General features: G+C 37.6%; 2 protein-coding genes across 7 annotated transcripts in view; one reads left to right on the top strand and one right to left on the bottom strand.

Moving 5' to 3' along the window:
- CASK (calcium/calmodulin dependent serine protein kinase) overlaps positions 1 to 20,842 on the bottom strand; it is a 386,140-nt gene that overhangs the window by 143,188 nt on the left and 222,110 nt on the right. The gene's annotated exons all lie outside the window — the stretch shown is intronic.
- On the top strand, positions 6,026 to 7,162 carry GPR34 (G protein-coupled receptor 34). The gene has a single exon (XM_065900777.1). It carries the CDS (start codon positions 6,026 to 6,028, stop codon positions 7,160 to 7,162), a length of 1,137 nt encoding a protein of 378 aa, XP_065756849.1.

Genomic DNA, 20,842 nt, shown 5'->3' on the forward strand with positions numbered 1-20,842 from the left:
GGGGGGGGAAGAAAAGCACAACGTGAGAGTTGCGAGTTACGTTTTATTTGGGGCAAAATGAGGACTGCAGCCCGGGAGACAGCATCCCAGATAGCTCTGAGAAACTGCTCCAAAGAGACGGGGGGAAGATCAGTATATACGTGATTTTGGTGAAGGGGGAATACATGCAGTCAAGCACGTATTTTTTGTAGAAGGTTTCTGCTAGTCTCGTGAAGGTTACTGCTAGGCACGAGGAGCAGTCATCACCATGAAGGATTTTAGTGCTTTTCTAGATATGAGCAGATACAAGAATTGGGCTCATAAAATTGTCTCCTGAAAATATCTATCTGAAGCCCTGTTCTGCCAGTTTTCCCCAGAGCACAGAGGGCCTCATTTCATCTCTCCCCCCTGAGCTCCTTTCAGGGCGTGTTGAAGGTCAGCAGTTGCAGCAGCACATGATTTAATCCTTGTAGGGGTAGATGGCAAGTGCCAATGGAAAATGCCAATTTTTTGTTGACACAGGAATGCCACTTTATGTGATTGTTAGTTTCTAAAATGAATCCAGAAAGAAAGAGAAATTAAATGCTTGTGCTTTAAAAGTACATATAGCATATTATGTATCATTAGTTAGGAGAAACAGAAAAATGCATATTTCTGCTTAGAATTTATAACCTTTATGTGGAGGGGAGGAGGGAAAACTTTTCACAATTGTCCAAGTGGAAGGTATTCATAGAAAAGATATAAATAATTTCTCAAAGTTAAGTGTTGATTAAGCTTAAAGATAAAGTTGTTGCATAGTGGGTTTTTTTTTTTTAATATTTTCACAAGGAGTCTAAGGGTTGTCATGTTGAAAAAAGAAAGAAAAGAGAAAAAACACACCTACCACCACATGCAAATATAAAAAATAAAAAGACAACCCCAACCAACTGCACCACAACCGGATGGAGGAACCCAGCTGACACACCAAGACGAGTCTCTGTGTCTAGGGAATCTTGGGGTTCAGCTCCTTTTACTTCAAGAGAGCCTGAACTGTGAGTATGCCTTGATTTCAACTGCATAAATGATCCGTTTTTTTTAAGTTACATTCTGATTATCTGAGTAATATAAATGAAACCTGCTTCATGGTGACTAGCAACACTTTGCTTCTAGAAACCTGAGTAAACTGAATGATACCTCTGCCGTGACTTGACTTAAAATGAGGCTGTCTTCTTAGTTACTTGAAGTACTTTAGGACATGAGATATTTACGCTCATACTATCAATACTGTCATGCTGTTTATACTGTATTTTGTATACTGCCACAAAGACTTGCAGATCTACTTGAATCAATTAAAAGTTATTTTCATATGCAACGAATTTTATTTCCAGTGTATTATAAGTGATCTGTAACTTATTAACTTTATTAAGTTATGCTGACTCCCTATTTTCAATAATAGTATTTTCTTTATTATATGATTTCTATTTTATGGTAATTTACCAGACCAATTAAATTTTAAGTTTCATGTTTCAGAAGTTAATATGGTGAATATTAGAGAAAAGAAAAAGCAAAATACCCTTTAGTGAATTCACCTAAAATTTAAAAATGTTTTAGCTACAGTTAAATTGATAACAAAAGCTAATGTACTACTAATATTCTTTCTAAAGTAACATGCTTTCAATTTTCACTTTGTATGCAGAAATTAGTGCAATTCTTAAAGCATGGCCTGAATGATTCAGTGATTATCAAGTCAAACTACAAATGTAAACGGCTGCTACCACTGCCAACTAGGTATGTATTTTAACATAGCAATGTGATGTTTTCACAAACATACCCAAACTGCATTTAAAAAGCTTTTGCTCATTGGAGGCCACAGTGGAATCTGTCGGGTCCTGCCCTCTAATACAGAAGCTCCTGTAGGAGCCAGCTGAAAAATTACAGGCAAGGGGAGGGTGGTGCTGGTGGGTACAATGCAGCACTAATACAGGGTTGCGAACTTCAGGATTTGTCAAGTAACAACATTAAAAACCATTAACCATCTACTATCAGAAAACCACTGTGACCACTTCACACCAATCACAACTAATGTCCACTAGGAAACTGGTCCCTATGTGAATGCAGTGGTTTGTTTCTTATCTTCACTGGCCATTCTTAACAAATCAAGTAAGTAGTTTTTAAAACATCAGTAAATGGCCTTAGGAACAGCGAGTGATTGACACATTGTAAAGGAGGCAGAAATCAGCCATTAAGTTCCAAACAGAATCTAATCTGTTAATTTGTTAATAAATGACTGAACACTAGCCATTCAATACAGGGTTCTAAATGACAGCTACTACTACTATTTAAACAAATATATTCTTCTCTTTGAGCTTGAAAATAAAGCAAAACCAGAAAGGTTTATTGGTGATCTTGTACAACTATTATTTATTTATTTCATTTGCAGATTAGAGCTGAGGCAAACGGTTTCAGGCTACGTGCTTTGCGCTAATGGCTTTCTAGAAACATCTTGATAATGACAATCAGGCCTAGAAATAAGTTTGAAAAGATATGCTCTGGGGGATATGCTGAACATTCTGATGAATGCTTTGTGATTCTGTAAACTCTGGACTTACTTACTTACTATAATGGACATAGCAAATATAAAGGTTAGTACCTTTTCCAAAGAGGTGAAAGCTAGATGACAATCTTTTCTTAAAATCGCTAATGTGGATTAGCGCTGCTAATGTGGATCTGCCGCTGACAGAACTCATCATTAATAAAGGAAATGCTGATCATATGTGATTAGGAGGAGTGAGGTTTGGTGAAAAGGATCATGGGCTCTAAAAGCTAGACGGATCTGAGTCTCAACTTGGGTACAGACATTTAAGAGCTGTGTGGTCATGGGTAACGATCAAAACATCTTTATCTTTCATTAGTACCTACCTCACAAAGTTATTATAAGGATTATGTAAATGAAATAATATAAATGTGCTTAACATACTGTCTGGTACACAGCATATGCTAAATAAATATTAGTTACTGGTTCAGTCATCTAGCTCAAGGGTTCAATTCTGACTTCACATTAGAATCCCCTGAGGAGCTTTTAAAGGAAACCATTGCCTGGAGCCCATTCCAGACCAATTAAATCAGAAGATCTGGGGATGGAGCCAGGCACTGGAATCTTTAAAAAGCCCTCAAGAGGATTCTAATATGCAGCCGGGATTGAGAGCCACTGAGAGTCTCTTCTACAAAGTATCCAACTGTGGTAGTCTCAAAAAATCTTCCGTGGTAAAACCTTATTGCCTCCCCAAATAGATTGTTTCATTCTAAAAAAGCATTTCCTTAAAAGCAGGCAACATCTGTCTCTGCATTTTTACTCACTGGTCCTTCTTCTGCTTTCCGAAGACATATATCAGGAGGTGAAATGCTTTTCTCCATGGCCTTGAAAGTGTTCACATCTCCAGGTGCCTGTTTCCTTCCACTTGCTCCTCTGACATGATTTGGGCTCTTCCCCCCGCACTGGCTCTGTGGCCTTTTTTTAAGTGTGCTGCTGAGGACGAAACACTGTATTCCAGGTGGAACCCTACCAGCTTAGCACAGTACCGATTAGTAGTGACAATCTTCGTTTAAGACACTCCATAGGTATGAAGTCAGCCAAAGACAGGTTAGTTTTTGCTGCAGCCACGTCACACTGCGGACACAGCAACTGCAGTCAATTGCAATTGTGTTTTTGTTCATGTAGCTAAAGGCCTTCCTGTACTTGAATAGTTTATTTTAATATGCACATGTAGGACTTTACATACTTTTCTACTAAATTCCCTAAATTCCCTTTTTCATTCAACAGCATTTATTGTGCTAAACGCTTGGTACACAGAGGCAAACAAAACAGACTTGTTTCCTAACCCTAATGGAGTTTAAAATATAGCAATGGAGAAGAAAAAAAAACAAAACAAAAACTCTGTGACCTTTAAAGTCATTTCAGCTGTCTGAGCTCTCAAAATCGTGTCACCTGTCATGCCTCAGCTCGCTTTCATCAGTGGCTATGAGATGTTTCTACCTGAGCCTCAGCCAGTTCCCTATGTGACCACACAACACAGATCCCTTACAGGGCCCTTCTCCTCTTCCTGGTAATCTACATTGCATTATCAGCTCCATTTGTGGCAGCCTGCCATTCTTCCTGGATTGCCCTTTCCTTTTTAGAATTTCAGATCACCAGAAACACGCGTGTAAGTTTCTCTAAGCTTTGTGAAATCTGTCTCCGTGCAGCTGAGACACACGACAGACCAGGCTCAGTCCTCTTGCCTCCCTCCCTCCGTTGTCCTCGGCTCTGGCGACAGGCTCTTACCAGGGATTACATAACTTCCTCTTCACCAGTCAGTTCCTCTACCAAGGATTCGATTTACCCCCTTGACAAAATTTTAAACAGGAATCTCACACTCTACTAAAATGGTTTCTTCTTGATCAAATTATAGGTAGTTTTAAGAAAGGCTAACTTCTTCCAAATGCTTTTCTCTGTGTATAAGGTCAAATCAGGAAATTAATTATGGTAATTCAAATCCACTGTACAGCATTCAAAGTTTAAATGCACACTCCTGAAAAAATATTTACCGAGAGCAGGGTCTCTGTCATTTTCACCTTCGTTTTCCAAGCAGTACTTAGCCAAGTGTGAGATATTCACTAAAACAAAATTAATCAAAAGGTGTTTTTTTTTTTAAAGCTAACTATCATTGAACACTTATTATGTTCCAGGGTAAACATAACACTTGTTATGTTCCAGTTTTGTTGTTTGTAGAATGCATTTTTCCATTTCTACAAACAAAAAAACTAAGGCTTAGAAAAGATTAAGTTGTTGGCTGAAGGTCACAGAGTTAGTTAGGTCTGATTTTGATAACCTTGCCCTGAATGTCTTTATGACACCTCCTAAGCTTCTGTAAAGAAATAGGGAAGTCACTGTAAGAAAGGAATGTGACAAGACCCTCTGGAATCCTCTCCTCACATCTCCTCTTTATGATGGCCTCTCAGACTGAACTCTTCACAGCAGCCAATGCCCAGCAAAGAGCCAGTAACAAATAGCACTGCTAACATTCTCTGCTGCCACAAACAAGTGGAATTCACACACTGTTTTACAAACAGTCTCACATGACCTAGCCCACGGAATATTTCAGCTGCAGTTACTTCCTTCCAAAATCTTGGTTTACACATCCTCTTTCCCATCTACATTATCACTCTATGTTCTATGCTTCTAGGTCAAGGAGACTCTCCAAGGTGCCTAACTGGCGGCTGTCACCACCTGACTTGGTTTTGTTTGGCTACTTTGCTCTCCTGTGCAGTGTTACGAGCCTGCCTAATGAGGCAAGTGCTGTGCTCTATTGGTCTGTTACGGTAATTGCATGCCCCCGTAGGCAAGTGATTTTAATACCCTCAACTTGGTGTTAGGTTGAAAAGGAAGAAATTTAGGACTATTTCCCCTATTCCCACCATGGAATGAGAGACTGCCACAGTTTATCTGTCACATACCGTGTGGCAACACGTGTCAAAATGAATGAATGCCACCTATGAGGGAAAGAGTCAAGGCAGGAAGCTGGACAGGGGCCAGCAGTGGGCCCAGCTCACTCGTGTCTGTAACTACCTTTAGGGAAACTGACACTCATCTTCGAAAAATATGAGCTGTCATTTCACCTCCATCTCTATTCCCATAAAAACTTCCCTAAAAGATGATTCCATAGTTCATATATTTATTTTAATATAATAAATGAAACAAACCTTGAACATTTATCATAGCGTAGAAAAGGTCAGAGCAGGACATTCCACAAGATTCTACTATATGTGCTGCTTGTTTTGTGATACCATAATGCTGCTACATATATTGTGTAGATATCCAAATGGTCCAAAGTAGGATAAAAGGAAAGCTTCTCACAATGTCTGAAAATAAATCATTTACTATTTGTGCTTTGAGCTAAAGTAATTGTTATTAAAATAACAAGTGACTCAATGTTTGGCATTCTGTTGTAGGAGAAATCTGAAGACATAAAAGCTACAGTCAAGGAACATGTCATTTAGCACCTTCACTTTTTGATCCCTACAGAAGACAATGAGAAGTCAGATGGTAACAATGACGACAACTTCAGTCAGCAGCTGGCCTTGCTCCTCCCAGGGAGTGCACTTTATAACTAATCACAGCGTCCAATGGCCACACAACTTCTCAGGAGCCTCAAATTTTACTGCCTGTTCCATGGATGAAAAATTACTCTCTAATGTGTTAACAACATTCTACTCTGTTATTTTCATCGTGGGCCTCGTTGGAAACGTAATTGCCCTCTATGTATTTCTGGGTATCCACCGCAAAAGGAATTCCATTCAGATTTACCTACTCAATGTAGCCATTGCAGACCTCTTACTTATCTTCTGCCTCCCTTTCCGAATAATGTATCACATTAACCAAAACAAGTGGACACTAGGTGTGATTCTTTGCAAGGTTGTGGGAACACTATTTTATATGAACATGTACATTAGCATTATTTTGCTTGGATTCATCAGTTTGGATCGCTACATAAAAATTAATCGGTCTATACAACAACGGAAGGCGATAACAACCAAACAGAGTATTTATGTTTGCTGTATAGTATGGATAATTGCCCTTGCTGGATTTTTAACTATGATTATTTTAACCCTTGGGAAAGGAGGTCATAATTCCACAATGTGTTTCCATTATAGAGATAAGCATAATGCAAAAGGAGAAGCAATTTTTAACTACATTCTTGTGGTAATGTTCTGGCTAATTTTCCTACTAATAATCCTTTCCTATCTTAAGATTGGCAAGAATCTATTGAGGATTTCTAAAAGGAGGTCAAAATTTCCTAATTCTGGCAAATATGCCACTACAGCCCGGAATTCCTTTATTGTGCTTATCATTTTTACTGTATGTTTTGTTCCCTATCATGGCTTCCGATTTGTCTATATTTCTTCACAGCTAAATATGTCGTCTTGCTATTGGAAGGAAATCGTTCACAAAACCAATGAGATCATGCTGGTTTTCTCATCTTTTAATAGCTGTTTAGATCCAGTCATGTACTTCCTGATGTCCAGTAACATTCGCAAAATAATGTGCCAACTTCTTTCTAGACGGTTTCAAGGGGAAGCAAGCAGGAGTGAAAGCACTTCAGAATTTAAACCAGGATACTCCCTGCATGATACATTCGCTTCAGCTAAAATTCAGTCTACTTCTTAAAGCACTTACGGTAAACATATTAAAAAGAATGATAAAATACAGCCTAGTTCCTTGAAGAACAAAAAATTATGAAACAAAGCTCTAGCATATACAAAGCTTAGATCCTCCCAAAGTTCTTTGCTTACTTGTGATATTTCATTTGCTTAATTACAAAATATTTTAAGTGCAAGCTTACACTCACCACTAGATTTTAAATCTGTATATAAAATCTTTTAGGCTAACACTGTTAACATAGATTATAAAATTAAATAAAATTTATGGTTTTAACCACAGAATAATTAAAGAAAATGTTATAGTTTCTCAAGTCACTAAAGTAGCTATTCAAAATCAAGTACCTAATACTAATGTAAAGTGTGCTTAAAAGTTAACCGATTTGAGGACCGACTTAAAATGTCAGAAAATACGTTCATTGTCATTTAAAAAGCTTGTATAATTTGCCACTGTATTCATTTATGTCTAAACCTCTATTAACAGATGAAATAATAAAATTCTAATAAAAAATGAAATCACCCACTATCTATCACTGCTTAGTACAATAGGTGAGCTAAAATTCAGTAGCCTAGCGACAGTACTTAAGACTGCACCTTACTTAAAACAGATTTATAGACAATTCAGCCATCTTGAACCATACACTTTGATAAAGCGAAATTGAAGATGTGTACACCCTATGATCCAGCAAGTCCACTACTAGGTATACATCTTACAGAACCACTCAAACATGTATACAAGAAAACGTGTAAAGATGCTCAGTGACCTACTGCTCACAATACTAAACAAATGTAAACAACCTAAGTATGAGTATGCATCAGCAAAGGAATGGAGAAAAAAACTTCATCTGCATGCATCAACGTGGAGAATTGGCAAAAATAATGTTGAATAAAAACCAAAAACTGCAAAGGGGTATGTACCCTATGAAATCACTTATGTAAAGTACAAAACCACATAAAACAATACCGTATTCTTTACAGATCTATACATATGCAATAAAAATATAAAACATACGTCATAATATACACAAGCGTATATACCAACTTAAGGTTAATGGTTACATCTGGAGAGATTTGAAGCAAACATGGCAAAATATTAATAATGTCTGTTAAACCTGTGTGGTAATACATGGGTATTTGTTATGTAATTTTTGGTATATATCTGAGTGTTTGAAATATTTCATAACAATAAAGAAAACCTGTAGGTTAGAATTAAAAGGAGCAAATTCTGAAATTTTCATGTATGCTCAAAAATAACTAGAGAGTAAGCTCTAAGAGAAAGGGCCCTTCGTATTTTTTTAAAAAATTTATCTTATTGAAGTATAGTTGATTTACAATGTTGTGTTAATTTCTGCTGTACAGCAAAGTGATTCAGTTATACACACACATATATATATATATATATATATGCATTCTTTTTCATATCCTTTTCCATTATGGTTTATCACAGGATATTGAATGTAGTTCCCTATGCTATACAGTAGGACCTTGTTGTTTATCTATTCTATATATACTACTTTGTATCTGCTAATCCCAAACCCCCAATCCAGCCCTCCCTCATCCCAAGGGCAACCCCCTTGGCAACCACAAGTCTGTTCTCTATATCTGTCAGTCTGTTTCTGTATCGTAGGTAAATTCATTTGTGTCATATTTTAGATTCCACATGCAAGTGATATTATATGGCATCTGTCTTTCCGTTTCTGACTTACTTCCCTTAGTATGATAATCTCTAGGTCCATCCATGTTGCTGCAAATGGCATTATTTTATTCTTTTTTTATGGCTGAGTAGTATTCCACTGTGTGTGTGTGTGTGTGTGTGTGTGTGTGTGTGTGTGTATACCACATCTTCTTTATCCATTCATCTGTCGATGGACATTTAGGTTGTTTCCATGTCTTGGCTATTGTGCTGCTATGAACATAGGGGTGCATGTATCTTTTTGAATTATAGTTTTCTCTGGATATATGCCCAGGAGTGGGACTGCTGGATCATATGGCAACTCTATTTTTAGTTTTTTGAGGAACCTCCATACTGTTTTCCATAGTGGCTGCCCCAATTTACATTCCCACCAACAGTGTAAGAGGGTTCCAAAAGGGCCCTCATTCATCACTGACTACCAGAGCATAGTTGCATTGCCTAGCACAAAGAAGATCAATACATATTTGTTGAATAACTGAATGAACGAGTGAGTGAATGGATGGATGAACAAGAAGGGAAGGAGGGAGGGAAGGGGTGCTTAACAGAGCTGAAAAAGTAGGTTATTTTCCTAGTCAACGTATCTAGATATAGCTGCAGAAAACGTCATACAATTGTAATCAGGAGATGTCATTAAGGCAACCATTCTCAAGTTTGGCCAGCATTGTTCTTTTTTTTTTTAACATCTTTATTGGAGTATTATTGCTTTACAATGGTGTGTTAGTTTTTGCTTTATAACAGTTTTTTGATTACACACAATATCAGAATGCTGTTGACTTAATAGGTAAAAGCCTGTTATGACAAACTGCAAGGATCCATTCATAAGTTTCCGTCACAGAGTATGAGAATTTTTTTTTTATACTCAGAATACTTCTTCAAACTTCAGGTAGGCCACTGACTGGGAAATCAATATTAAAGAGTATGAAGAATTTCGTTAGGGCTGAATTTATTTTAATGAGATTTGGATTGTATATAGTTAATGTTCAGTTAGTTGTATTTCAGTAAGTGTACACAAATGGTTGAACAAACAATAGGTCAAAGCAGAATTATATTTAAAAAACAAGAAACATTTGAGAATAAAAATAGAAATTTGGGGCTTCACTGGCGGTGCAGTGGTTGAGAGTCTGCCTGCTGATGCAGGGGACACGGGTTCGTGTCCCGGTCCGGGAAGATCCCACATGCGGCGGAGCGGCTAGGCCCGTGAGCCATGGCCATTAAGCCTGCGCGTCCAGAGCCTGTGCTCCGCAATGGGAGAGGCCACAACAGTGAGAGGCCCACATACCGCAAAAAAAAAAAATTGCAGAAAAATCAGAGGCTCAGAAAAAAGTAATAAATTTTATATTAATTACTGTGCTCTGACAATTGTTAACAAATAGCAAACTGAAATTCAGTATTTCTGTTTGTATAATTTAAAAATACGACAATACTGATTTTCTCTCATGTTTTCAAAATTAAAATCTTTTTTACATTATTGGTAAACATTTTATATCCCTACATGTGTCTGTTGTAAACATACAGTTTGAATGGTTAAATTACATTATCTATTATTATTACTAGTAGTAGTTTTATGGAACATTAAAAGAAACACATATACACTCATAATTCTAGAAGCTTTCTCATTATTTATATTAAATGAGATGATCCCTATAAAGCCCTGCACAATGGCATTCTTAAAAAAGTACACTGAGTCAATTCTTGCTATAATATTTGTGATAAAATAAATTTTATTGAAAGTCAACCTATCTATAAGCTCCTAACAGATTTTCTTTACTGACAGAAGTTTCACTAATAACATACCTTAGAGTAACCTGACTCCTGAGAATGTTACTAAATTTTTAGAAAAATTTGCTAAACTAAACAAATTTAAGGCTATTTATTACATATAATCTTTTATTTCTTATTGAGCATTGGTGTACACAAGTAGGAAACACTGTCCCTACCTTCCCCAAGCGAAGATTTAGTTCTAGAAGCATACAGAAAAGGGAAATTCAGAAGTATATACATATTCTCACCTTGCAAAAGATCTTGAGAACAAGTTTCTAAATAACATCTCACATATGCAAAACCAAACAAAGGCATAATTAACTGCCTGGTTGCGAGAGTAAGACCTAAATGCTGAGTTTTGCTGTTAGTTTTGGAAAAGTATTCTGTGCAGAGCTGGGTTTGATAGCAGTTGAATTTCTAAGATCAGGTCAATAGAAAAAGAAAATTCTGTTCTAGTACAGAAGGTTTTGTTTTCAACTTCTTTTTAAAGTGGATTCTTCAGTCCTGCTGATATGAAAGTAGAACTAATATAATTACAGCTCTGTGAAGCAAAGCCTTACTGAAAAGTTATCCATAAGAGAAAAACAGCATGAAATAGAGTTCTCTCAACAGGCAGCCAGGATTTTGCAGAAACATGTTAACAGGCTAATTATTTTTTAGCCTTTTGAAGTATGAATGGAAACTTATTTTTACCAGATATTAAAATATATTCTTATCCTTCATTAAGGATAACACCATGGAGCACATGCAAGGATAAACTTATCAATGGAACAGAATGCACAGCTCTACGCAGACCCTCAATGATACATGAGAAGATTATATGACAAATTAGTCACTCTCAACAGGGTAGGAGCAGGAACAAATCAGAGGGCAACCTAGGCGTCTGTTAGTCAAGATGTGCTAGAAGTTTGCAAAGTGGGGTTCAGTGAATTTTTTTTTAACATCTTTACTGGAGTATAATTGCTTTACAATGGTGTATTAGTTTCTGCTGTTAAATGAATTTTTTAAAAGTTTGAGTGACTCTGATACACTTTCCTCCTTCAAAGAGAATCACTGCAAATAAAGGAGACATCACAAAGAGCATAGGGGAAGAAAGAAATGAATTAATAAATAGTGCTGTGCTTATTTAAAATAAAAGCCAATTTATAGCCTTGCCTCATATCACACCAAAAAAATTATAACTGGATCAAAGAGTTAAATGTAAATAATGAATGCATTAAAAGACTTAAAAATATGTGACTAACTCATCTGTGGAAGGGAAAAGACTTCCTATTAATAAAATAGAAATAACCACAGGGAAAGATGCATAGATTTGACTTTTAAAAGTGGACTATTTTTTTGGTCAAAAACCATAAACAAAAATAAAAGCACAAAGTGAGAAAAATATTCACAACAGATATGACATTTACTGGAGAGTTTTTAATGTCAGGCACCAACGGACACCATAAACTTCCAAAGAAACTTGTATTTTTGATCAGAAGAAAGCATTTGAATCTCAGAATATAATCTGAACTATGACAACTCGAATGAGATAGAAACTCTCACAATGGACGATGCAGTGTCCTTTTTCGTAGCTACGTGGCCCAGTTGAGAACACATTCCTATAAGTGGCTGCTATAGTGCCTCAGTTCAGTCTGGTTTTCAAATTAAGACGCGGAGGACTGCTTGCGTGGTGGTAACAATAGACTCAGAGCTAAAATGGAAGTGCTAGGTTTGTCGTAAACTTCTATTTTGCCTCGTATTTCCCCCCTTCAAGTTTACATGCAACGGAATGGGAAGCAAAGTAAAATATATTTATGTACCTTTTACTGTGCTGGGTGCTCGCAATGCATTATTATCATTTACTCCTCATTGCATCGTGACTGAAGTATTTTCTGTATTTTACATATGAGGGGATGCAAGTTGGTAGACTTTTATTCCACAGGCATTGTCTCTGCTAAGACACTGCATTTCGTTTTCATTTCATTCTGCCCAAGCACAATGGTAATTACTGAGATGTCTTTTGTTTTTTTTTTAAAAACATAAATGGGTATTAATATGTATTTAGGGCAAAAAATTCTGCTTATTACTCATCAAAATTGTGTGATGTCAAAAGACCAAAATCTTAAAGAACTAGTTTTCTAGCTATCACACATTTGTACACTCTGTGAAAGCTCTGCCTGAAACATAGACAATAAAGCAGTACAAAAGCATACAGGTTGAATAGACGGAGAAAAAAAAAGAAATCAAATTAGAGCATCTCACCCTTATTAATTTTGCTTCTAGCCCAGGAAATGCATAAAGAACCATCATAAGATGAGCTTTGGAAAAGGTTTCTAATTGTGGTTTGGATACAGGTATTGATGATGCATAGAATCTCTTTTTGTGTTAGTAAGCCATGCAAGTTATTCCAGGAGCAACAGTTAACTGTTACAGTTATACTATGGTTTGGTAATTCCACATATAATAATTTTTTAGGTATAAAATATTTCAAACATACAAAAAAGTAAAAATACAACATAACAGGTAGCTACGCACCCATCACCCAAATTGTGCAGATGTTAATGTTTTGGCCCTATTTGCTTAACTGTTCTCTTGTACCTATACATAATCCAAGAAGATACACTAAAGCTCATCCGGAGGTAGCCTCTTGCCTAAAGTTAGTGTATATCATTTTGATGTACATGTTTATACTATTATAACATTCGTAAGTGGCATGAATAACAATGTGCATTAGTTTTTGCTTTTAAAATTTAACAAATAGTATCTCACTAATACATCCTTTTGTAACTTTTTTCACTCAAATTATGTTTGTGTTGATAGATTCATTCGTTTTAACAGATGCATAGTGTTTTACTGTGAGAATAAACAACAGTTCAATTCTCCATTTCTCCTAACAATGGGCCTTTAGGTGGTTTCCACTTTTTCACTATTAGAAACCACGCTCAAGCGAAGTCTTCTGTGTGCATGTGTGGAATTTTTCTATGGCTGACACCTAGAAGTAGAAATGCTTGGTTGTAAAGGGTATAAACATCTTCAGTTTATTTCAGTTGTGACAAATTGCTCTCCAAAGTGATTTTACCAATTTATACACCTATCCCACCCCTAGTAAGATAAGAGTTCCTCTACCCACATCCTCACCAATACTTGGTTTTATCAGATTTACTAACTTTTGCCAATCTGGGAGGTGTGAAATGGCATCTCCCTGTGGTTTTAATTTGTGCCTCCCTGACTGCCGGTGAAATGGAGCAGCATCACCTCATGTTTCTTTTTTGCCCATTCATGTTTCTTCTTGGGTGAATCATCTATTCGTATCTACACCATTTCCCCTTTTCCCTTTAATGAGTTGCTTTTATTCCTTTTTTTCTTTCAAATTGTTGAAATAATTCTTTATATATTATGTATACTAATCTTTTGTTCTTTATATGGGTTGCAAATAACTTCTACCAGTATGGACTTGTCTTTTACTTTGCTTATGGTTTCTTTTGCCAGACACCATAAGGAAAGGAAGATGTTTTCTAATCAATGAATCTAGATGAACCCTGGCCTTCTGAAATATATACACCCCTCAAGGACCAAGCTAAAGAATTTGCAGATGAAATTATCTTACAATTAGACAGCTTGGCATTTCAGTCAGAAATAGTATAGTACATAGGAGTGCAAACGAGGTGCCCCGTGAAAACAAAAATGTTTTCTGAGACTTAACCTACAAAATTCAAACATCTAAGTATTACAGATATGCAAATGATTTTAAAGGGATAGAAAGTCTCCTAGACCAGGAGCTGACCTGTTAAGTGTATCAATATATTTAAAGAAAGAATTGGCCATTCACTAGCAGGTAAGTGAGGGAAACTTGGAAGAAAAAGGGGGGTGGAGACTAGGAAGATGTTGGTATTGCCCACCCAGACAGAGTCCAGGGGAATAGTCTTAACCAATGGACCAAGAGTATTACCATCCCACTGGTAAAGCCATGGGGAGGATTATGGTGGCGCTGCATCCAATAGGTCTTCTTAGCCTACTGACATTAAACATTTAATAATGAACTGAGAGGCAGCATAATGGACAGGTTAATAGGGCAGCTGCTGCAACGACTGCCTGAGTTCAATTTCTGGCTCCACCACTTACTGTGTAACCTGGTACAAGCTCTCTTTCCTCTACTGAGAAAACGAAAATAATAGGAACACCTAACTTCTAGTGTTGTGGAGACTAAACGAGTGAATAAATGTTCTTGGCCATTAGGAAACATTCAATATATGTTACTTACTGAAATACTCAAATGCCAAAGGAAAGACAGGGGAAATATATAAAATGGAATGGTCAGAAGCTGAAGATACACATCAGAACTAGGAAGATACACAGGGGAAGCTGACCTGGACCAAATGAGGTGGGGAAAGCACTCATAAAGGGTAATTTAACTTTAGCTTTCACTAATAACAGCAACGTCCAGGACAGGAGCTGCAGCAGACCCATGCTGTCAGAACCACACTCTGAAACTCGAGCAAGTAGAAGAGGAGAGGATGCCAGGAGAGGGACAGTTTGAAAGAATGGGATTACTTAGCCTTAAAGCAGAAGACTAAAAGAAAGGCATTAGAGCAAAAATATACGTGTGTGTGTGTGTGTGTGTGTGTGTGTGTGTGTGTGTGTGTGTGTGTAGCCTCAGAGAGCAAGCACAAAGAAGACCAGTGAAGGATGGGAGTTGCAAGCAGCATGTTTCACCAGACTGTAGAAGAGGCTTTTCTAACAATTGTAGATCTCAAATGCAATAGAAAGCCAGTGAGTTACTTGCTAGTAGAACTATTTCAATATAGTATGGATCCTCAGCAAGCTGGGAAGGCAGCAAAGCATTTCAAGCATTTAATAAAGTTTGGATTAGATGTTCCTTAGATCCCTTTAACAGAAGTTTTGGGTTTTACAGAACATTCAATACCTTAATAATGAGTGGCAACCAGGGGCCACCTGTGATCTTGTTGCTCCATCATGTTGTGCCCATACAGTCATGCCCTCGGGGCTATTCAGATGTGTGTGGCTGGGGGGCAGGGGAAGGAGGCTGCTTGCTGTATGGTCAATGGTCCCCAAGCAGTTCCCCAGAATCTTCTTTTGTAGCAGATTTGTCCCATGTCCCTTGCTCAGCACATCACAGGCGTTCATTAATATTTACTGCTAGAGGGCTTCCCCAGTGGCGCAGTGGTTAAGAGTCTGCCTGCCGATGCAGGGGACGCGGGTTCGTGCCCCGGTCCAGAAAGATCCCATGCGCCGCGGGGCGCTGGGCCCGTAAGCCATGGCCGCTGAGCCTGCGCGTCCAGAGCCTGTGCTCCGCAACGGGAGAGGCCACAACGGTGACAGGCCCGCGTACCGCAAAAAAAAAAAAAAAAAAAAAAAAAAAAATATATATATATATATATATACTGCTAGAGAGACTGTTTAAACTCTATCTAAAATAAGTTGATGGATTCTGGGAGTTTTGTGACATTTGTTATGTTAGGTGCTCATTTCTTTGCTTTCTTACTGATACTTCGCTTTGTTATGCATAATCAGAGTGGTCAAACAGGTTACTGCACTGCATCCTGAAGCGGGGTCAAGGTACCTTCACTGTAAAACTGGCTCAATAGTATAAACTCAGGTGGGAATGGTAATCCCTCTGATGTGTGATATTTTTAAATTTTATCCAATGGCAAACTTCTAGACTAAAAAATCTTAATGCCTTCCTTTAACACTGCTGACAATACTGTTACAGGCCCTTTCCTGTTATACACATTTCCTTTCTATGTTTCCTGCCTCTTCTCATGTTCTATCACCTACCAAGATCTTCTAGTACCCCCAATACTTCCCCCTCTATTTTTTTTCCTTTCCTGTACTCAGCAGCACCTCTATCTCTTCCCCAGTTCAGTTTTATTTTCTGACTTTCTCTTTTAATTGCCTTTCTCGCAATTTAGTGTCCTCTTATGTGTTCCCTGATTTGTCAGAAGCAGAAATGCTTCATTATTTGGGTGGAAATTTCGTTTGTACTCAAAAGAAAAACAGTTTCCGCTATATTAAAAACAACTTTCAGCTGGTTGCAAAGGGAACTGATGAGGTTTGCATGCATGTTCATATTCAGTTCCCCTTTGTGGCCAGTGAGACTTGAAAAACACTGGAACACACAGGGTCAGCTCTTGTGCTGACTGATTATAGAGTTCCAAATATATGTGGCAAGTAGTGAGAGGTGTCAGCTAAATAAGTAACTGAGGGTCTCATGCTCTGATAGTTGGCATTTGTGATCCTGCAAATAACTAAACCTCCAGTAATAAGTACAACCCAGCATGGTGGGGGAAAAAGCTACTAAAGGGGCAAGCTAGACTAAGCATCCCTCTGTATCCTTTCAGGCTCTAGTATTGGAGATCTCAGTTAATTATCCCGTTCTTAGGATCAGATAAGCAGAAACAGACTTTTCTTCTAGTTTTACTGAAAAGCTAGATTAGTTCTGGAAATAGAAAAGGGCTATTAACAGAGGATAAAAAGTACAAAGGAAACAGCATGGATTCCTGATACTTTCAGTACACCTTTTAATACAAGAAATAATCAAAAGAAAATACAGCTCCAAGACTGAACTGAGGCACAGTGGGTATCCCTTTGCAAAGTTAACTTTTCTTTTTGGATGTTGTCCAAGAAGCAATGGACTCTGAGGTACACATACTATATTAATCCCAAAGGAAGCGCCAATGTACTGTACTTTGAGGAAAAAAATATAAAAATCTAGTTAGAACACTGCTATTGCAAGCACAGTAAAGAAAATGTGGTAGATTAAAATTCTCTGCAGCGGGACTTCCCTGATGGCGCAGTGGTTAAGAATCCGCCTGCCAATGCAGGGGACACGGGTTCGAGCCCTGATCCAGGAAGATCCCACATGCTGCAGAGCAACTAAGCCCCTGCGCCACAACTACTGAGCCTGCGCTCTAGAGCCCGTGCACCTAGAGACCCTGCTCCGCGACAAGAGAACAACGAGACGCCACCGCAACGGGAAGCCTGTGCACCGCAACGAAGAGTAGTCCCTGCTGGCTGCAACTAGAGAAAGCCCATGCACAGCAAAGAAGACCCAACTCAGCCAAAAATAAATAAATAAAATTAATTAAAAATAATAAATTCTCTGCAGCTCTTCCCATCCAGAAGTGGAGTCTTTGCCCACCTCTTGAACCTGAGTAGGTATTGTGACTTGCTTTGACCAATAAATCGTGGTGGACACTATATGGCATCTAAGCAAGGCCTTAAGAGGCCTTGCAGCTTCCAGTTTTGTGCTCCTGGAACCCCAAGACCATCACGGTGTAAATAAACCCAGGATGAAAAATCACATAGAGATACTCAGCCCGCACAACCATCTCAGCTGAGGCTCCAGACATGAGAGAGACCATCATGGACCATCCAGCCTCAGCTGAGCTGCCAGATAACTAAGAAGCTGCATGAATGAATGACCCCAGGAGAGACTGACAGTAGAACTGCCTGGCTGAGCCCAGAACAAATTGCAGGATTGAGAACAAACGGTTGTTGTCATAAGCCACCAAGTCTGGCGGTGGTTTGGCATACAGCAATAGATAAATGATGCATATAAGATTAAATTTAAAATATGCATACCATTAATTTCTAAAAAGGTGACAACAAATATAGTAAGTAATTTCATTAACAAAAAAGACAATGCCTATGTTTTGCTTAAAGGTGTGTGTGTGTGTGTGTGTGTGTGTGTGTGTGTGTGTGTGTGTGTGTATCTGGGTGTGAAAGAGAGAGGGAGAGATATTTATTTTCCAAACCACTGCAGAGTGGAGAGTGGCAGGGTTACTGAAGATTTAGTAACGAATCATGAGTTGTCAGAGATAACAAGCATATGCTGGCATGATGAGGCAACTGGTTAGGTGGTACCTTACCAGGAGGGGATCTGTGTGGTTTAAGTTGACAGGAAGAAGTTACTACAGTGGAGGATAAAGGTGACTTCTCCTATGCTTTCTTCATTAGGTAAAATACACTTTAAATTACACTTGTTGATAGACATGACATGTCGTTTTCATTACAAGCCCTTTAGTATTATTTGACTATTAAAAACTATGTCCATGAATTGCTATGATTAAAAAAAAAGTTAAGAAAAACTAAAGATATGAGAAAAACTTTCGCATACTAAAATGTCAGACTTTCTTTTTACCGCTAGGATAATTGTAATTGTGAATGATTTTACAAAGGTGACTCTTGTGATAATCACTGGTACAAAACAAAACGAAATCTCCAAAGGACATAGCCTATTAAAGGCAGATGAGTGTCAATGGGTTTTCAGCTTAAGGACAGAAATCCATTGTCCATACAATTATTTTTATTCTATCACGTTTAAAGTTTTTTTTCAGCTACTAAGACAAAGAATCACTTTGTTAGAGCTTAAAAAAACTAAACTTTTAAATTGTTCTAAGTTTCTAGCTGGAAAATAGTGCAAGGCGGGCAGCTTATGCTTCAGCCTTTAACAGCAAAAGAGGTTTAACTAGGGCTGGTAATAGATTGCCCTCTGCTGGTCAAAGCGTCGCCAAAGAAATGATTCTCTACAGACTTTTTCTGTGTTAAAATGTTCTGTGGTTTCTTTCCAATTTTCTCTACCAGATACTTCTGGCGATATGGAACTCCAGAAAACTTATATTTCCTGGCTTCAATATTTTATTTGTAAGTTTACTAAAGCAATACACTTTAGGCTGGCTTTTTGATGGAGGAGGAAGAAGAGAGCACATGGTAATATTAGAAACTATACCATATATATACAATTTGAGAACTATCTAGTAAGACACCAACACTTGTTTAGAGTGATACCTTAAAATGACTACTTCAAGTCTAATATATCTCTGTCAAAACATTATAAAGACGCAACCACCAATATAAGCAATGATTCAGGCAAGGACCATCAATGAATGCTAAAATCCACTGGGTTGAAAGGGGAAAAAATATATTCAGAGAGTCTCAAAATATGACCATAAGATTACTTATCAATTACAGAGGGGAAAAGTACTAGTACAATGGAGAGTTGGCAGCAATTAATAAATTTCCAGATTGAAAACTGATACATTTTTGGTCACCAGGGACACTGGTCACCTTTATCTAAAACAATAATCCAGATTCTGGTAGTAGCTAAGAATATGGGATCTGAAGTCACACTACCTGGGTTCAAATATAGGCCCTACAATACACCAGTTACGTTACCATCAACAAGTTATTTATCCTCTATGGACCTAAATCTTCTCATCTAGAAAATGATAGTAATAATGGTATCCATCTGAGAGATATCTTAATTAAATATCTTAACAATTAAGTGAATATATATAAAAGCACTTCAGTGGTTGTCATTTATTATTATTATAAATTTTCTAAAAGTGGTTCTCAGGAAAGCTTGTTACTTCAATACTTGGGGTTCTTAATAAAAGAAAGTAAATATAGACACTAATAGGTACAGGATGTAAGACCTCAGATACCCAACTCTTCCTCATCTTCCTTTGACATCTCTTTTTTTCCCCTTGAATAAAGATAGTGACATGGAGCAGGAGATTTAACCTCAAGACAATTTTATCTAGAAATCCCAAAGAAGTGATTGGTAATAAAATGTCCAGGAAATGGTCTTGAGAAGAAAGGGGCAGTGGTGAGGTTTCTGGGCACTGATATATGATGTCTTTTTAACTCCTTAAATCTCATTGCAAGTCATAATCCAAGGTGCATGCATGTGTTTTGTACCTGTGGCAATACAATGGCCTAAATTATTTTTAGAATTCTATAATCAAATGCTTCATTTTCAGAAATTTTAATCTACTTTTGGCTTTTCAAAGAACCTGAAAAAAAAAGGTAGGTTCTGAAGCATGATATGAACCAAACTTGACTGACTCAAAGATGCTGAAATTCAAAATCTGACTGTCCTCAAAAATATCTTTGCCTCATCTAATCCAATGCTCAAGTTTCCCTTTCCCTAAACCTACTAATTTCCCATCGGTTTTCCAATTGCCACTTCTGAGGTCATTCCAATTCTAATGACTGTCACCATGTTTCTATGGTGTGCATTTCTAGAAGAAAATGTCTATCCAGTGCATTCAAGCCGATAGGGAAAGACAAAAGCCAAAGGTGAAGTGTAGTGAAACTCTGATTGGCCGGTCCATTTAGTCATTAGAGCTTTCTTACAAAGCTAATCACTTTTCTGTGCTATTATAAATTTACAAACTTTGGACTTTAATTTCTGCTGTTTTTTAATAGTTCTTGAGGAAAATACTCCCATGG

Source organism: Phocoena phocoena, chromosome X (genome assembly GCF_963924675.1).
Source record: "Phocoena phocoena chromosome X, mPhoPho1.1, whole genome shotgun sequence".
In the NCBI taxonomy this organism is placed as follows: domain Eukaryota; kingdom Metazoa; phylum Chordata; class Mammalia; order Artiodactyla; family Phocoenidae; genus Phocoena; species Phocoena phocoena.